At 44.0% G+C, this 13,842-nt stretch overlaps 1 protein-coding gene across 1 annotated transcript in view; it reads right to left on the bottom strand.

Moving 5' to 3' along the window:
- Positions 1-13,842, bottom strand: part of LOC306740930 (transcription factor SOX-6-like) — an 89,340-nt gene that overhangs the window by 52,742 nt on the left and 22,756 nt on the right. The window contains exon 3 of the mRNA XM_079223175.1: positions 11,504-11,702. Coding sequence (XP_079079301.1) covers positions 11,504-11,702 — 199 coding nt within the window. The remainder of the gene's footprint in view (positions 1-11,503; positions 11,703-13,842) is intronic.

Genomic DNA, 13,842 nt, shown 5'->3' with positions numbered 1-13,842 from the left:
GAATACAGCGAGAGAGGCACAGAGAGAGCAGCTGTCCTAACAGCTGGCCAGCAGGATTGATGTCTCAGTGAAATAAAACTCAACATATGTCCAAACATGAGGAGACATGCCGGCCAAGAGGAGGAAAAAGATACACACACACACACACACACACACACACACACTGATATGAGAACACTCTGAAGCACTCGAACATACATACGCACCACACACACTGATTAAAGAATGCCAGCACGCTGCTAAGACGTTTACTCGCTCACGTTAAAACACACACACACACACACACACACACAGACAGACACACACACACACGTACAACGGGCTATCGCTGCTCGCTCGGTGTTGTAAAACCATTAAACTGCAGAGTGGTTAGCCGGGCTGCGTGTTAGCGCGGTGTCCGTTTCACACACACTATTTTCATCTGTCAGATGACACCCAGACTCTCTTGTCGCAGAACATGGCCTGAGAAAGCAGCCGGCCCTCGATGTTGGATGGATGGAGGGGGGGGGGGGAGGGGAGGTGGGGGATAGTTGCCCTGTGTAACCCTCTTTTCAAACATCAACCCCCCTCACACACACACTTACACGCACACGCATTCTTTTGCTCTTGCTGCCCGGTGATACGGCCCCAGCTACCCCAGCAGAGCCGGCCAGCTGTAGGGGCCACATGTACGCTCTCGTTCCGACACTAAACTGATGCTCTAATCCGGGTTGATTTATGACGAGCGCCCCGAGAATACACTATAAACAACATTTTAAAAAGGAAAAGATTTTTTCATCAGAATAGATCGTTGCTGTGAATTAAGAATTTTGAATTCCCCATTGTTAGTTCATCTGCTGATTCTGATTTTGCAAAGCCCAAAACTCATATTCAAGCTGGAAAGATGTGCAGTGTTCTTCAGAAAATGAGATGAGCAATTAGTGGAGGGTTAAAGTTGTTATTGGTTTCATGTTTGTCGTTATTTACAGTCTGAAGTAAACTGTTGACAGGAGCATGTGGAAGTGAGTTCATGCAATTCAGGTGTCTGTTGCATTTTTTTCCCTCCTGTTCTGACTAAAACTGGGATGTAAAAGCAGCCTGTAGATCATCTAAAAGCATTTATAGGTATAAATTCAGTAGAAATTAAATCTACAAAATGTCAGTATTGAGAAAGTGTAAGCAGCAGAAACAGCTTGAAGCAGATATAATGTAATATAATAGCCGTTATGTGTACTCATGTACATAGCACACAACCTGAACTCTTGCTCTGACCTTTGACCTTTAACACACACAAACATAAATTTACCTCACCTGCAGTTTTGAGAATTAAATTAGGCCCCAACTTTGTCTGGATCTGACTTTGATTCCCACTGGGGCCACCCACGCTAAAAATACTCACAAAGTAGTCCCTCCCAGCAGTGTATGGATCTTTCTGTGATATGAGGCGGCCTTCGCTGCCAACGGCCCTGCAGCCCTGAATTAGATAGAGTTTCTCCTGAAGGTGTGAGATTAATACTAGAAAAGCCCGGCCGCTGATCCCTGCTGTGCAGCCAGAGAGGTCCGGTCTGTCCCGAATTACAGCGCCGATGTCAACAGCTCCTGCAGCCTGAGAGTCTGAACGTTAGGAAGCTGCGGTCGTCCGCCGAGGAAAAGCACTGTGTTCAAAATGAAACTGTAACTTAAGGAGGTTTTTTTTTTCAATATGGAAACCTATTTTCCCACGTTTCCATGATTCTTTATAAGAGAAGCGGAAAACAATCAAGTATGATGCACGGCAGCAGCAACAAGGTCAAGGTTTAATTTAATTAAAATGTAAAGCAAAACATCTATTCACAGGCTAATGGCAGTTTTTCATATTTCATTTATCCTCTTATTTCATTTTAATTAAACAGAAAACAACATAAATGGTCTTTTTATGAAACAAAATGATTTTTTCTCAAAGAACAAACGTTGTGTGGGTTGTTTTAAGACGAAAATTATACATTTAGTGAAATCCTTGTATTTAGATTGAATGGAACATGTGATACTGAGAGAAAAAGAAGAAGATTAGTCAGTGAACTTGGACACATTTAAATCAGCTTTCAATCTGATGACCGATTTATTCAATTTAGATTTGATTTATTTATTCGCCGATCTGGATTTTTACTTTCAGACTACTGTTAGATCAAATCAAACAACTGGGACGCGAACAGACTCACGTCCCGGTGCAAAATTGCTTCTTTGTCAAACGCACGCTTTCAAAACACCAGTTCAAAACCCAAGCTTCTGGTTCCACTTTAAGCATGATATATGAAACCCTGCTTAGCACACACACACACACACACACACACACACACAAGCGCGATGTGTGGTTCAGACACAATAGAAGCGTTGTTTTGGGAGCTGATGTGGGCGGATCCTGTGGTTTAGGTCACAGATGAGAGATGGGGGGATGAGGGTGTGGGGGGGTTTAGGGAGAACCAAATATCAGCAAAGGGGGGGGGGGCTGGTGGTGAGTCTGGGTCGACCACCGCTCAGCTGACCAAAGAGGAGAAAAATGAAAAGTGGATCCAACATGGCCGCCTAGAACCGACAACCGCCCGAATCACGATCTCGTCGACAACATCTTAAATCAGAGAAGTAGAGAAAAAGCTCCAGTGTCACAGCTGCTGCTTTTATCTGCTTTATTTAGGAGCTATCGCCAAACACAAGACACTATCACACACTATCACACACTATCACACACTGTCGCCGTGCAGAACCAACGACCTTCTAGGACACTTTGAGTCTCTTCGTCAAGCCTTCAGTTCAGACAACTTTTCCTTTTTGCAATTTGACCTATTTTCAGACTTAAAGACCAGCGGCTATGAAGCTTCCAAGTACAAAGAGTAGATATAAGAAGGATTCTTCTCTTGCGGTTAAGACAGCATCCTGGTACAGATACAAGTTATTCACGGAGCATCTCGGCCCTGAAGTGAGAAAAAAGTGGAGAGGAGGACTTTTAAGAGGCTTCAGAGAAGCAGAGGAGAAAATGATGGAAAGACCAAATAGGTGAATGACCGGGAGTTCATGTTTGTGGTGGATCTCATGAGGGATGCGCTCACAACACGTAGATATTTGGCAATATTTGGGTTTATAGATTTACAGCTAATGTAGATTGTGACCTTGTTTGGGGGACTTATGATACATTTTGTGATGAGTTAAGATTCATAACGATAAAATATTTGTCTTTTAACCACACCCAGCTTATCACAAAAGGGTTAGTGTACTATATCTGTTTAACTTATTCAAATAGACCTTGTGGTTGATGAGCTAGACCTGTTTTAGTATGGGTATGACCACTTTTTCAATTTCGGAAAAAAAGGGCTCGATCTTAAAAAGTTAATATCAAATAGATAAAGTACTAAAATTAGCAGCATGGTTAACAAAAGTAATAAATCTTAGCCTGTGAATGAATTAATAAAGGAAATATTATTTGCGCTGCTCACTGTATTTTTTATATTTTTGAATTATATGTATATAATCATATGGCTTAACTGTTTTGTTTTTTTATGACAAAAACAATCCCCGGGGTTTCAACCAATTTTGACAGCTTGTCTTATGCGTTTGTGAAAAATATATATATTTCATAGAACAGCATAATCATAGATGCAGCGTGGCGAATATCAAAGCCATGTGTGTGTGACGGTTCACGGGAGACGAACCGTTCCCATCGCAGTCCACAGTACGGAGTGTGGACCGCGCTCCGCTGGCCTCAGACATGATCCGCCTTGGCATCCACACAGGCGGGGACTTGTTTTTTTTTCATTACAGTCATATCACGTCGGCCTTTGCCAGATGCTCAATTATCAGGTGAACATTTTGCCATTTAACTGAAATCCAAGTAAAAAAAACAGAGGAGGAGGAGGACTTGATAAAATCACTGTTTAATCTGATTCTCTTGGACGACATTCAAAACCGTTCCGGCGAACCGCATTGCATGCGCTCGTACCATATGCTGGCTGGCCCGCAGCCAAACTACCACTGGCTGTATTTGTAGTCAAGACCCACAGGCTGTGGCTGATCATTAGTAAAGAGATCCCTATCAATTACCGAGGAAGAGATTGAAACCGACCGCAAAGAAGTCCAGCGGGAGTCGGGCCTGTTGGCAGAGCCGAGGAGCGCGGCGCTGACCTGAACGGGGACGCACGAAAAGCAGATTAAATATCAATATTTTAAGAGGAAGTTTGACGCAAATAAAGCTACGCCTTGCTACGTCGAATACGGCGAGTTGGGACAGGGTTTCTACGCGCCGGTGCCCCAAAAACGCTAATCGGCGCAGACAGAAAAGACAAAAGCCGTTACCTGCGTTAGCCGACCGCAGCTCGGAGCTGCCGATCCCCCGCGGGGCAGGAAGGCCAACAGCGCCGCAGCCGAGAGCGCGTTAATTAGCCAATAGGCTTAACTCTCGGGGGCCGACCCCACTCGCCCGTTAAGCTGTCATCACAACTACTTCCACCTGAGTGTATGAATCGGTAAGCCGTCACCCACACACACACACACACACACACACACTCACAGGTCAGGCTCGCAGGGCTTGTTTAAGTTCAAAGCGCGGTCCTGACCTACTGCTTCATCTGCAGCTTACGTGAAGAAGCCTACAGATGATATGTCCTTCTATCAGTGTTTCTGACAGGCCTTGGCTAGTAGCTAAGCTGCTGATCCATTTGCCGCCCGGTAACAAAAGGAGTCTCGCGGCTAACGTTTTTTTCTTTTCTCTTCTCTCCTCCCGGTAAGGCGTCATTGAACATTCGCAGCGCAGGTGTTGATGCTGAATACACAGAGGTACGCTAGTCGAAGGTCGCACATGATTACACATCACTTGCCCGACCCGCCGACGATCCAGACCCCCTCGAGGAGAGGACATACTTTCCACAGTTTGAGTGGCGGGAACAGCGGAGATGTTGAAACAGGCTTTCAGCAGCGAGGGGAGAACAAAGTGAACGAGCCTGGCAGAATGTCTCTATTGTCACAGGGAAGCCGGGTGAGAGGAAGGCTTGGCCTCGCTCTGACCTCCCCCTCCAGCTGGAGAAGCCATTATATGGGTGATTGGGTGCCTCGCTCTGGTCCTGGCCTCAAACTTAAGACCCCGTGCAGGCTCCTCCGAAACTGGACAACACGAGCGTCAACACATGGACAAGGACAGGGCTCATGAAACAGCTGCTGCTGCACAAGAAGCTGCAAGAGGTCACAGCACAGTGCTGGAGTCGAGGAAACGGTCGGTCAAACGCTAACTGGTTTCCTCTCAATGTATATTGATTTTACCCAACATGTAGTTCACGGTGCAATTTATTAGCGGACGTAATGGCGTCTTCTTGAAAAGTAAACTACAAGGTTATATAGCCCCACAAAGATGCTAACATTAAATATGCATGACTAAAGTACACCATAAAAGGTGCTAAATATGAAATTCAGAGCATTCATGAAGCAGAAAACAACTATTTGCCGTGTGAAGATGAAGTGAGCAGAGATTTAATTTGTTCTGGGATTTTAAAAGTATATAAGGAGCTGTGGTTTTAATTCAATAGTTTTTTTTTTCATGATATTGTGCAGAAATCTTTGAGACGAATGCCTCTCCTGACTGATGGGTGACTGTCAGATAGTCTCTGACTGTCTGTCAACTCCGTGATCGTAGAGTGATCATGAAAAAAACATGAGACAGCGATGTCCCATCAGATGAGTTGTACACTTGAAGCGTCAGTCAGTGTATATAAGTTCATCTCAGACAACAGCAGATGTTGTTCTTAGATCATATTGTCGAAAGGGAATCCACGTCTTTTTAAAAATCATAAAGTAGGTCTACTTGCTAAATGAATACTGTGACACGCTGGGTCTTAAAGAGACAGGCGCGTTTCAGAGAAACCTAAAATACAAATATGAGCCCGAAAACGAGCACGATATGTCTCCTTTAACTCGTCCAAGTTCTTTGGTCGGACTCATAAATTAGTCACACAGGTGTCCATTTTATAACCACTCTGCAGCCTGATCTCATTTGCAAATGAAACACGTGAATTGTACAGTAATTCATAAGGCCTGGGGGCATAAGCGGGGGGTACAGAGTGATATTAAGTGTTCGGCAGGCGCCAGAGCGGCTCTGGCCACGTTAGATGGCTGACTAAGTTGGCACGAGGGCCCCGTCCCCATGCCAGGCCCCCAGTTTACAGCGGGTCGGCCCCCGGGAGGCACAACAATACAGATGATGATAATTCAGTCATCAGAACGGAGGAAGCCTGATTGCACACTTCACTGGGTTTAATGTCCGTCGGGCAGCATCCCAGAGCGGCTCGGTTTGGCATTGAGATAAATGCGTCCACTCCTGACTGCTTTTCCCCCTTTTTTCTGTATCCAGGGCTCAAGGAGACAAGGTGAAGTCAGATTAATTATCGCTAACGAGCCAGCCGCCAATGCCGAGACAGACGGGTTATTGTGTGGGTTATTCCTCTGTTTATTACAGGCTTTAATTTCCCATCTCTCTCTGTCTCTTATTTTAGCTACAAAATGACAGAGGATGGAGGAGCGTTTCCATTCCGCAGCACATCTCATGCCCACATTTTTTCCTTCTGATGTTCCCTCTTGCTAGCCTTGAACATTTTATTCAGTAACACGCCTACCAGCTTAATAAGTACTAAGTGCCTGAACAGTATAGAATGAGCCTTTTGTACGCAGCGAGTCTTTGTGTCTGAACCTTCACACAATGCAAAATAGTCACAAAAGCGTCGGACCTTCACCCTCGTGGCTCGCATGTTGTCTGAGTCCCCCGGCAGCAAGGACCCATTCAGAGCTGCCAACTTTTCAAAAAACCTTGGAGTGAGATTTTGTCAGGAGTGACCAAAATGTTGCCGCGCACGCAGCCACACATGTTGGTGGCTCAAATTGGAATTAATTTGGCGTTGTAACATACCTTAGTCTTAGGGGTGAGCAATTCATTTTCCCAAGGGGCCACATGAGAAATTTGGACCGTTGTGGAGGGCCAAACCAATTCTGAACTTAATTCAATTAACTCAATATTAATGTTGTTACTTTATTAAAAAAACTGTTAATTATTTGGTTTTGAGCTGCTACTGGTAAGAATACATGTTACAATAAGGCTATAAAGATAAGTAAAAAAATGTAATGTCATTTTTTAAGATTTTTTTAAATTCCTTAAATATGTATGTTAAAGACCAGCAATTTATTAACTTTTAACAAAAGCAATAAGTGCTTTTGATGTTTTCCAGTTCAGTTGTTCTTACTCGGGGAGAAAAGTCCAGTCTGTGTTGCTTGAACAAGAGCATGAAGTCTGGTTGAATGAGGTGGAGATGAAGGACAGCAGCTGGTATCAGAGAGAGGATCTGATCTGTTGAACTTCATCACTAGAATGTTTGTTCTCATGTAGGTAGATCCAAAGAGAACCAACATCTTCTGAGCAGGCCTCCTCATGTGAGGAACGTTCTCCTCTTTGAGGGAAGAATAAAGCTCCAGAAGTGATACTGACTTAAAGTGCTCTGGGTTTTGCGCGATTAATGTTCAATCTGGAGGCGGAGACTGCAGCGCGAGGCTCCTTGGGAGGCGGGGGTCTCGCCGCAGCACCCGCTGCTCGCTGAGGACAGAATTTCCTTTTTGATGCCCAGGTCTGCCTTAGTCTCTGCTCCTCCTGAGTTTCTCCCGCGGTTGTGTCTGTTTGAAAATCTTCTTCTGTTGCTAACTTCGGGACTCTTTGGGGTAAATACGATGTCTATGCAGCGAATAGGTTTACAGATGCGCTCCTTAGCGCCATCTATCGTCGGGGAGTTTGAAAAGGAACGAACGCGCCTCGACCCAAAATCAGATTATTATTTTTTGCCGTGAGAAATTGGTTGTGTGGCGTGAGTGCGTGTGAAACATGCAAAAGTGTGTCACACGGCGAAACCGTGAGAGTTGGTAGCTCTGCCATTTGCAGCAACTAGCTGTGTGCTAATGCAGCTAGCTGACACAATCCTAAAGACGTCTTGATAAAGCTTTTCAAAAGCTGAGGCGGCAGTTGGGTGAAGACAAAAAAAAAGAGAGAAGAAATCTCCCACGTTGCAAAGCGAGGCCATATCTATTCATTAGAACTGTCACAGGCACTTAGGACACCTCTGAGGAGCGGGGAGCTAACGGCGCGCCGACAGCGGGTGAGCGCAGCGCGAAGGCTAACAACGACAGCGTCCACACTTTAGCTCGGGGCTACGGTGCACGGAGGGGTCAGCCGCGTCGGGCTAAGTGAGCGCTCGGCGGCTAATAGGCTCCGTGTCGTTTGATCATGCGGCCAATCTGACCTGGGAGCGCACCGCTGACTGAACTCTTTTCAGCAGGAGGTGGAGGACGAGGCAACAGGCGCCATTGTTCAGGCTTTAATGTGCTTGCCATTTTGAGCGCGGATGATCAAATCCGGGCCGTGCCGTAAGAGGATTCTGAACAAACCTGTGCTTTAAGTGTCAGCCGAGTGAACTCGAGCCGGTGAAGAGTCAGGAAGGAGAAGAAGAAGAAAAAGGTTGGCCTTGCACTCCTGTCTGCGTTACATTGCTTTAAAGAAATACAAAATAAAACTCTTGACAGCTTATGCATTTGGAATGCTTCTTGTTTGAAAGAGACACATGGCAATGCTTCACATCAGCAAGGTCGCCCGTTGAGGAGAGATTCCAAAAAGGTTCTCAAGGGTTCCCGAAGTTAAAAGATGGAAAGAGAAACAGCAATCACATCATCGGGTGGCGAAGGAGAGGAAGATGTGATGAGACGAAGAAGCCTCATTTCAACAAAATTAACAAAAAGGGGGTTTGGAGCGCCGGCGCTCCACAGCTTTGAACGTAGCCGTCTGCCACCGAAGGAGAACTCACTTAATGAAGCATTCAGCCGCAGCCATCGATTGATCACCTCCTCTCATTTCAACTAAACTCATTAGGAAAAAAAAAAAAAAAAGCTGTCAGTCTGCATATCTGCAGGCTCACAATAGGCTCTGAACGAATGCATTACCAACGCAGTGCATGAAAGACATGTTTTACAATGCATCTTCAGGGACAACAGCCATTCACAGGAGCGTTTACAAGGCCCAGAGTTATTATTCGTGCTGTATGTGCCTGGTTATGCTGCACATGGTAATCGCGTTTCATTTCTGTCTGTGCTAAGTGTTTGCAGCGTGATCAATGCCACGAGTCCTTCGGGACAGCAGTTCCGCTAATTAGCAAAGGAAGAGCCGAACTCAATAGTAAGCAGTGTTTTCCTTTTTCCCTTTTTTTTCTTTCCCCGATGAAGAGGGAAACTGAGCAGGAAATCTGAGTCATTCTTGGGCATCAATGGATGAAACAATTCAGTATTTACTGATGATAAAACACACCGCTGGCCTGTTTGTCTTCATGGACAGTGCAGACACATTATAAAATTTGCTTATCACTGTATAAAACCATAAAACATTTTTAAGCTTTTTATAATGACCTATTAAATATTATAATACTTACGTTGTTTGCACATCAAAAGTTGTAAAATGAATTTTGACTTTGCTTAAAGCAATCAATGACCACCTAGAGCAACTGATTATAATGCATGATTAAAAAATATATTATAATGTGCCACATCAATTGAAATTCTAGCACAAAAAATGAGCAGTGATTATGAAGTATTATAAGTATTGTACCTTATGGGTTATTATAAAATGCTTTATTATGTGTTGTATTCATCATTATGAAACATTATGAAGTGTTATAAGCAGATTGTGGATCATTATAATAAATCATAGACATGAAAGTGTTACCTAGCTTGATTATCTGGCTTACAGTTGTTTTTTGTAAATCCTGAATCATCAATAAGGAACCCTCACATTCAATCTCATTTCTGAATCTAAATGCATTAATTAAACATTCTTAATTTTTTTCCACACAGTAAATATTTCATAAATTGTCTTTTATTGTGCTATTTATGAAGAAAATCACTTCTGATTCTGATTAGAAGTGTTTGTGTTTGTTTGTAGGAGACCTAGAAATATTTGCAATTGAATTGAAAAAAAAAAATTAAATTAAATCCAAAGTTTCTTAACGTTTACTGTGATGCGAAGCATAAGATGAAAAAATAAATACATGTGAAGCCGTTACACGTGATGGAAAAAAATAAGAAGAAGACACACGCACTTCAAGATGTCCCTCAGCATTTCCTTCCACTCAAGTCCCCTTTGATTTGACAGGGAGATGTCACAACACTTTTTAACACGCTCACACACACACACACACACACGTTTACCCTTTTAAACCGGTTTCCGTACTGTAGATAAGAGGCAAAGCTACCTGACTTTCAACTAGCACTGTACTCCGCCTCTGGCTGTCCAATTCTGTCCCACTTTACTGTATCAATAACAAAGTAAAACCTTTAAATGAGAGAGATAAAGCGCTCCTCTGATATCATCATGATTACTATGTGCACATAACAGTAAAGAGGGGTGTTAGATGGTTTTAGATCTGGCTCGCTGTGGGGTGAGAAGGGGCGAGCTGAGGCATGCTGGGAGACTTCCCTGCGTTGGTGGTGCAGATCAGAGGAGCAGGGGAAAGGGAAACCTGTGTTTTCACTGATTGATATTGTGATCTAACGAGCAAAAAGGATCCGTCGGTTGTAATTTTAGATGTTCAAAGATCCTCTCGGGAGGATGTGTTCGGGAAAAGGAAAACAAAGTGGAAGGTAAGGCCGCTCTGGCTTCGTGTGCGAGTGAGGAGCAGCAACAGCAGCCCAGGGAATAAACCTCTGTCGCTTCATATCCATAGAATAAATCAACAATGTGTCACTTTTAAGAGTCGTTTTGAGGCGGAAATATGCCTCTCATAACCTTTTTTTTTCACTAAAATGTGGGCGCGTATGAAGGTTTTTAAACGTGGGGAAACCCCGCGAGGCGACCGACTCCTTTCCCACTACCAGCGGACGAGTGCGCCCTTCTGTTTTTACTTCACTCCTTCGAGCCGGAAAACAGGCTCAGTGAAGAGGGGGAATGTTTGCGTGGTTACCTTTGCTTTTTATCTGTTACTATCTTCGTCTCTCTTTCAAACTCTGGTGATTGTTTGAACAGCGGAAGGACGGTTTACATTACTTTTATTTCGATTTTTTATCGCGCTGAATTCATTTGACAATGACCAGTAAGCTAATATTACTGTTACAGTAAGGAGAGCATAATATGTATGCTCCCTTCTTCTCCTATTGCACAGTTAGATGTCATGTGAATTGGATGAAGGTACCAAGATTAACACAACCTTTTGTATAACACATTTAGCCTCAAGCTCTCGCTATCGAGTGAGAACCTCGCTCGTCCTGTTTTGAACATACATCCCCGCTTCCAAATGGGTGTCACGGTTAAATGGGTTGATACCAAAACAAGTCTGTTTGTAAGTTCTTATTTTAAGATGTTCCCACGTGGACGAGGAGCCGTGCTTTGCAGGTCTGAACCGCGCGATGGTTAAAGTCGGGCGGTGTTTGAGATTGAGTGTGCGTGGCCGTTAAAGTTAAAACACACAAACGCATTAAGAGGAAGACTTACCGTCTTGTTCCGTCTTGGTCAGCTCCACCAGTTTCTTCTGTTTCAGCGTGTCCACCACGTCCGCCAGGCTTCCTTTGCGGCGCTCCGGCGTCCCGAAGACGAGGCCGATCATCGGCTCCCCGCGCTCCTCCGGCTTGGGTGGAGAGGTAGAGTTCGTCCGGTAGGAGTAGACTGAGCAGCCTTTACTGCTCTCGTTGTCCTGGGAGGAGACACATAGAGAGAACCGAGGTCAGAACCTCTGGAATATATATATATATATATATATATATACATATATATATATATATATATATATATGTATATATATATATATATATATATATCTGCACTGATGCAGGTTTGATGCACTCGGTGTCCCTTTCCATTGACTTATTTCCAATTTGCTTTACACCACATTACAATACATGCAACTGCTCTTGGACCTCTTGTAGGCTTGTATGTGCTTACGGGAACAGGTGAATTAGATGGGTATACTCTCTTATTCTCCTATTTAACAGACATGTCAGGCTTATGTTGCATTCCAATCCTCTCCCCTCTCAAATCTATAATAAAGATATAAAAGGCCCATCAAAAGGGCAAGAAGTGACATGACCACAAAAATAGAAATACCGTGAAGCTCCGTGAATAACTATGGACTGCATAGATAGAAGTGGACGCGGTCACGTGACGTCACTCACTGGTTTGTGGACTCCTTGTTTCGAAGTCTTGAGTTGGGCTTCTTAGTGTCATCATGGTTTTTTTCATTTTTTTGGTACCAAAAACAGGAGTGGGTGGAGCTAAATTGTTAAAATGGAGATGAAAACCCAGAGGAGTCGCCCCCTGATGGCCATTAGAGAGAATGCAAGTCGAAGGCACTTCAGTGCACTTTTCAGAACCAGAGGTTTGCCGCCTGACATCAGCACATACGCTCTTAGATTAGTTCACATGAAAAACACAGATGTGTAGATAAATTTAAATGCACCGTGAGTTTAGTTGTTTTTTTTATAATTATGACATCACAGGGTCCCAAAGTTTTAGCACCCAGTCCCACAAAAAGCCTCCATGTTGGCACAGTTGTCAGCAGCTTACTAACTTAGCGACTACATGTCCTTTCTGCCGGTGCTGCAGGACTGCTTCTGTCCCACTGCTCTGCTGGGTTATGAGTTAAGTGAGAGGCTATATTTACCGAGACGATAAGCCTTTCAAGACGACCACATTGTCCCACACAACAGACACTTTAGCACAGGTGTTCTAACACCGGCGCTATTTCTGGACGCTTTCTCCTCCCCTTACAGAGTGGGGGGATCTCCAAGAACTTTAGCAGGCTTATGTTTCAAAGACAAGGGGCTTTAGCTAACAGCGGGATCTTAAGACGCCCTTGAAATGGCTCCTGGAGGCCCTCCTGCGCACTTTGTCTTTAAGCGGAAGATGCCTCTGTAATGAGGATTAGGATATAGTGTGTCACTCGCGGATTGTTCAGGTGTTTCTTCAGGTCCACGCATAACGGCGGCGAAAGGCCCGGTGATCAGATTATATTAAAAAGCAAAAGGTCACGCATTCAGACATGTGCATCCCCGTGACTACCCCTGAGATGGTTGTCCTTGAGCAAGGCACTCGCCGCCGAGGTACAAAGGGAAGATGAAATATCGGACAAAAGCAAATCCAAAGCGCGGGTCGGCTCGTGAACTGAACTGTCTGCTCCAGAGAGCTTTTCAAAAGTGGAAGAAAGGAGGAAGATTTCTTCAGAAATTGCAGAGAAATATGTACACATTTGATTAAAAATGAACTTCACTTATTGGCTGATGGACTCTGAACTAGTTCCACAGATGCATTTCCCCTCGCTGTTGGAGCCAGAAGCAGGACGGCGTTTTGTGTCCTCAGCTTGTCCGTCTTTTATGTTGTTGCTGTTCCTTCCTTGTGTGTGCTTTAACCTCTTGAAGACTTTTTGGAAACGTTTTCCCCTTTTTTAACCGGCGGTTAACGTAAAAGAAGCACCGACTCCCTCACTGACTTCTCGCCCTTCTCGTGAAGAAAAGTAGACCTTCTTTTACACGCGGCTGTCCTTGTCCTTGTTTTCTTTATTTCATTTAAAAGTTCCAGGGTCAGTTGACAAACACAAAGAATTGTGCTTCAGTTTAGAAATTAAGTTTATTTCTTAGAAATACATTACAAAGAGCTGACCTGACCACAGTTTGAGTCCTTTGTGACAGTCTTCTTCATTTTCTCCTTTTCTTTTTTTTTCATTTAATTCAGAACACGCTAAAAAAAAAAACATTGTTTTAATTATTATTATTAACTTGATAAGCTTGAAGTGTTCAGAAGTATTGTCTTGCCTCAAGGCCTTGACTGAAAGTCAAGTT

The sequence above is a fragment of the Taurulus bubalis genome (genome assembly GCF_910589615.1).
Source record: "Taurulus bubalis genome assembly, chromosome: 9".
Classification (NCBI taxonomy): domain Eukaryota; kingdom Metazoa; phylum Chordata; class Actinopteri; order Perciformes; family Cottidae; genus Taurulus; species Taurulus bubalis.
Note: the sequence above shows the minus strand (reverse complement) of the source record. Positions and strands in the feature narration are given on the sequence as shown.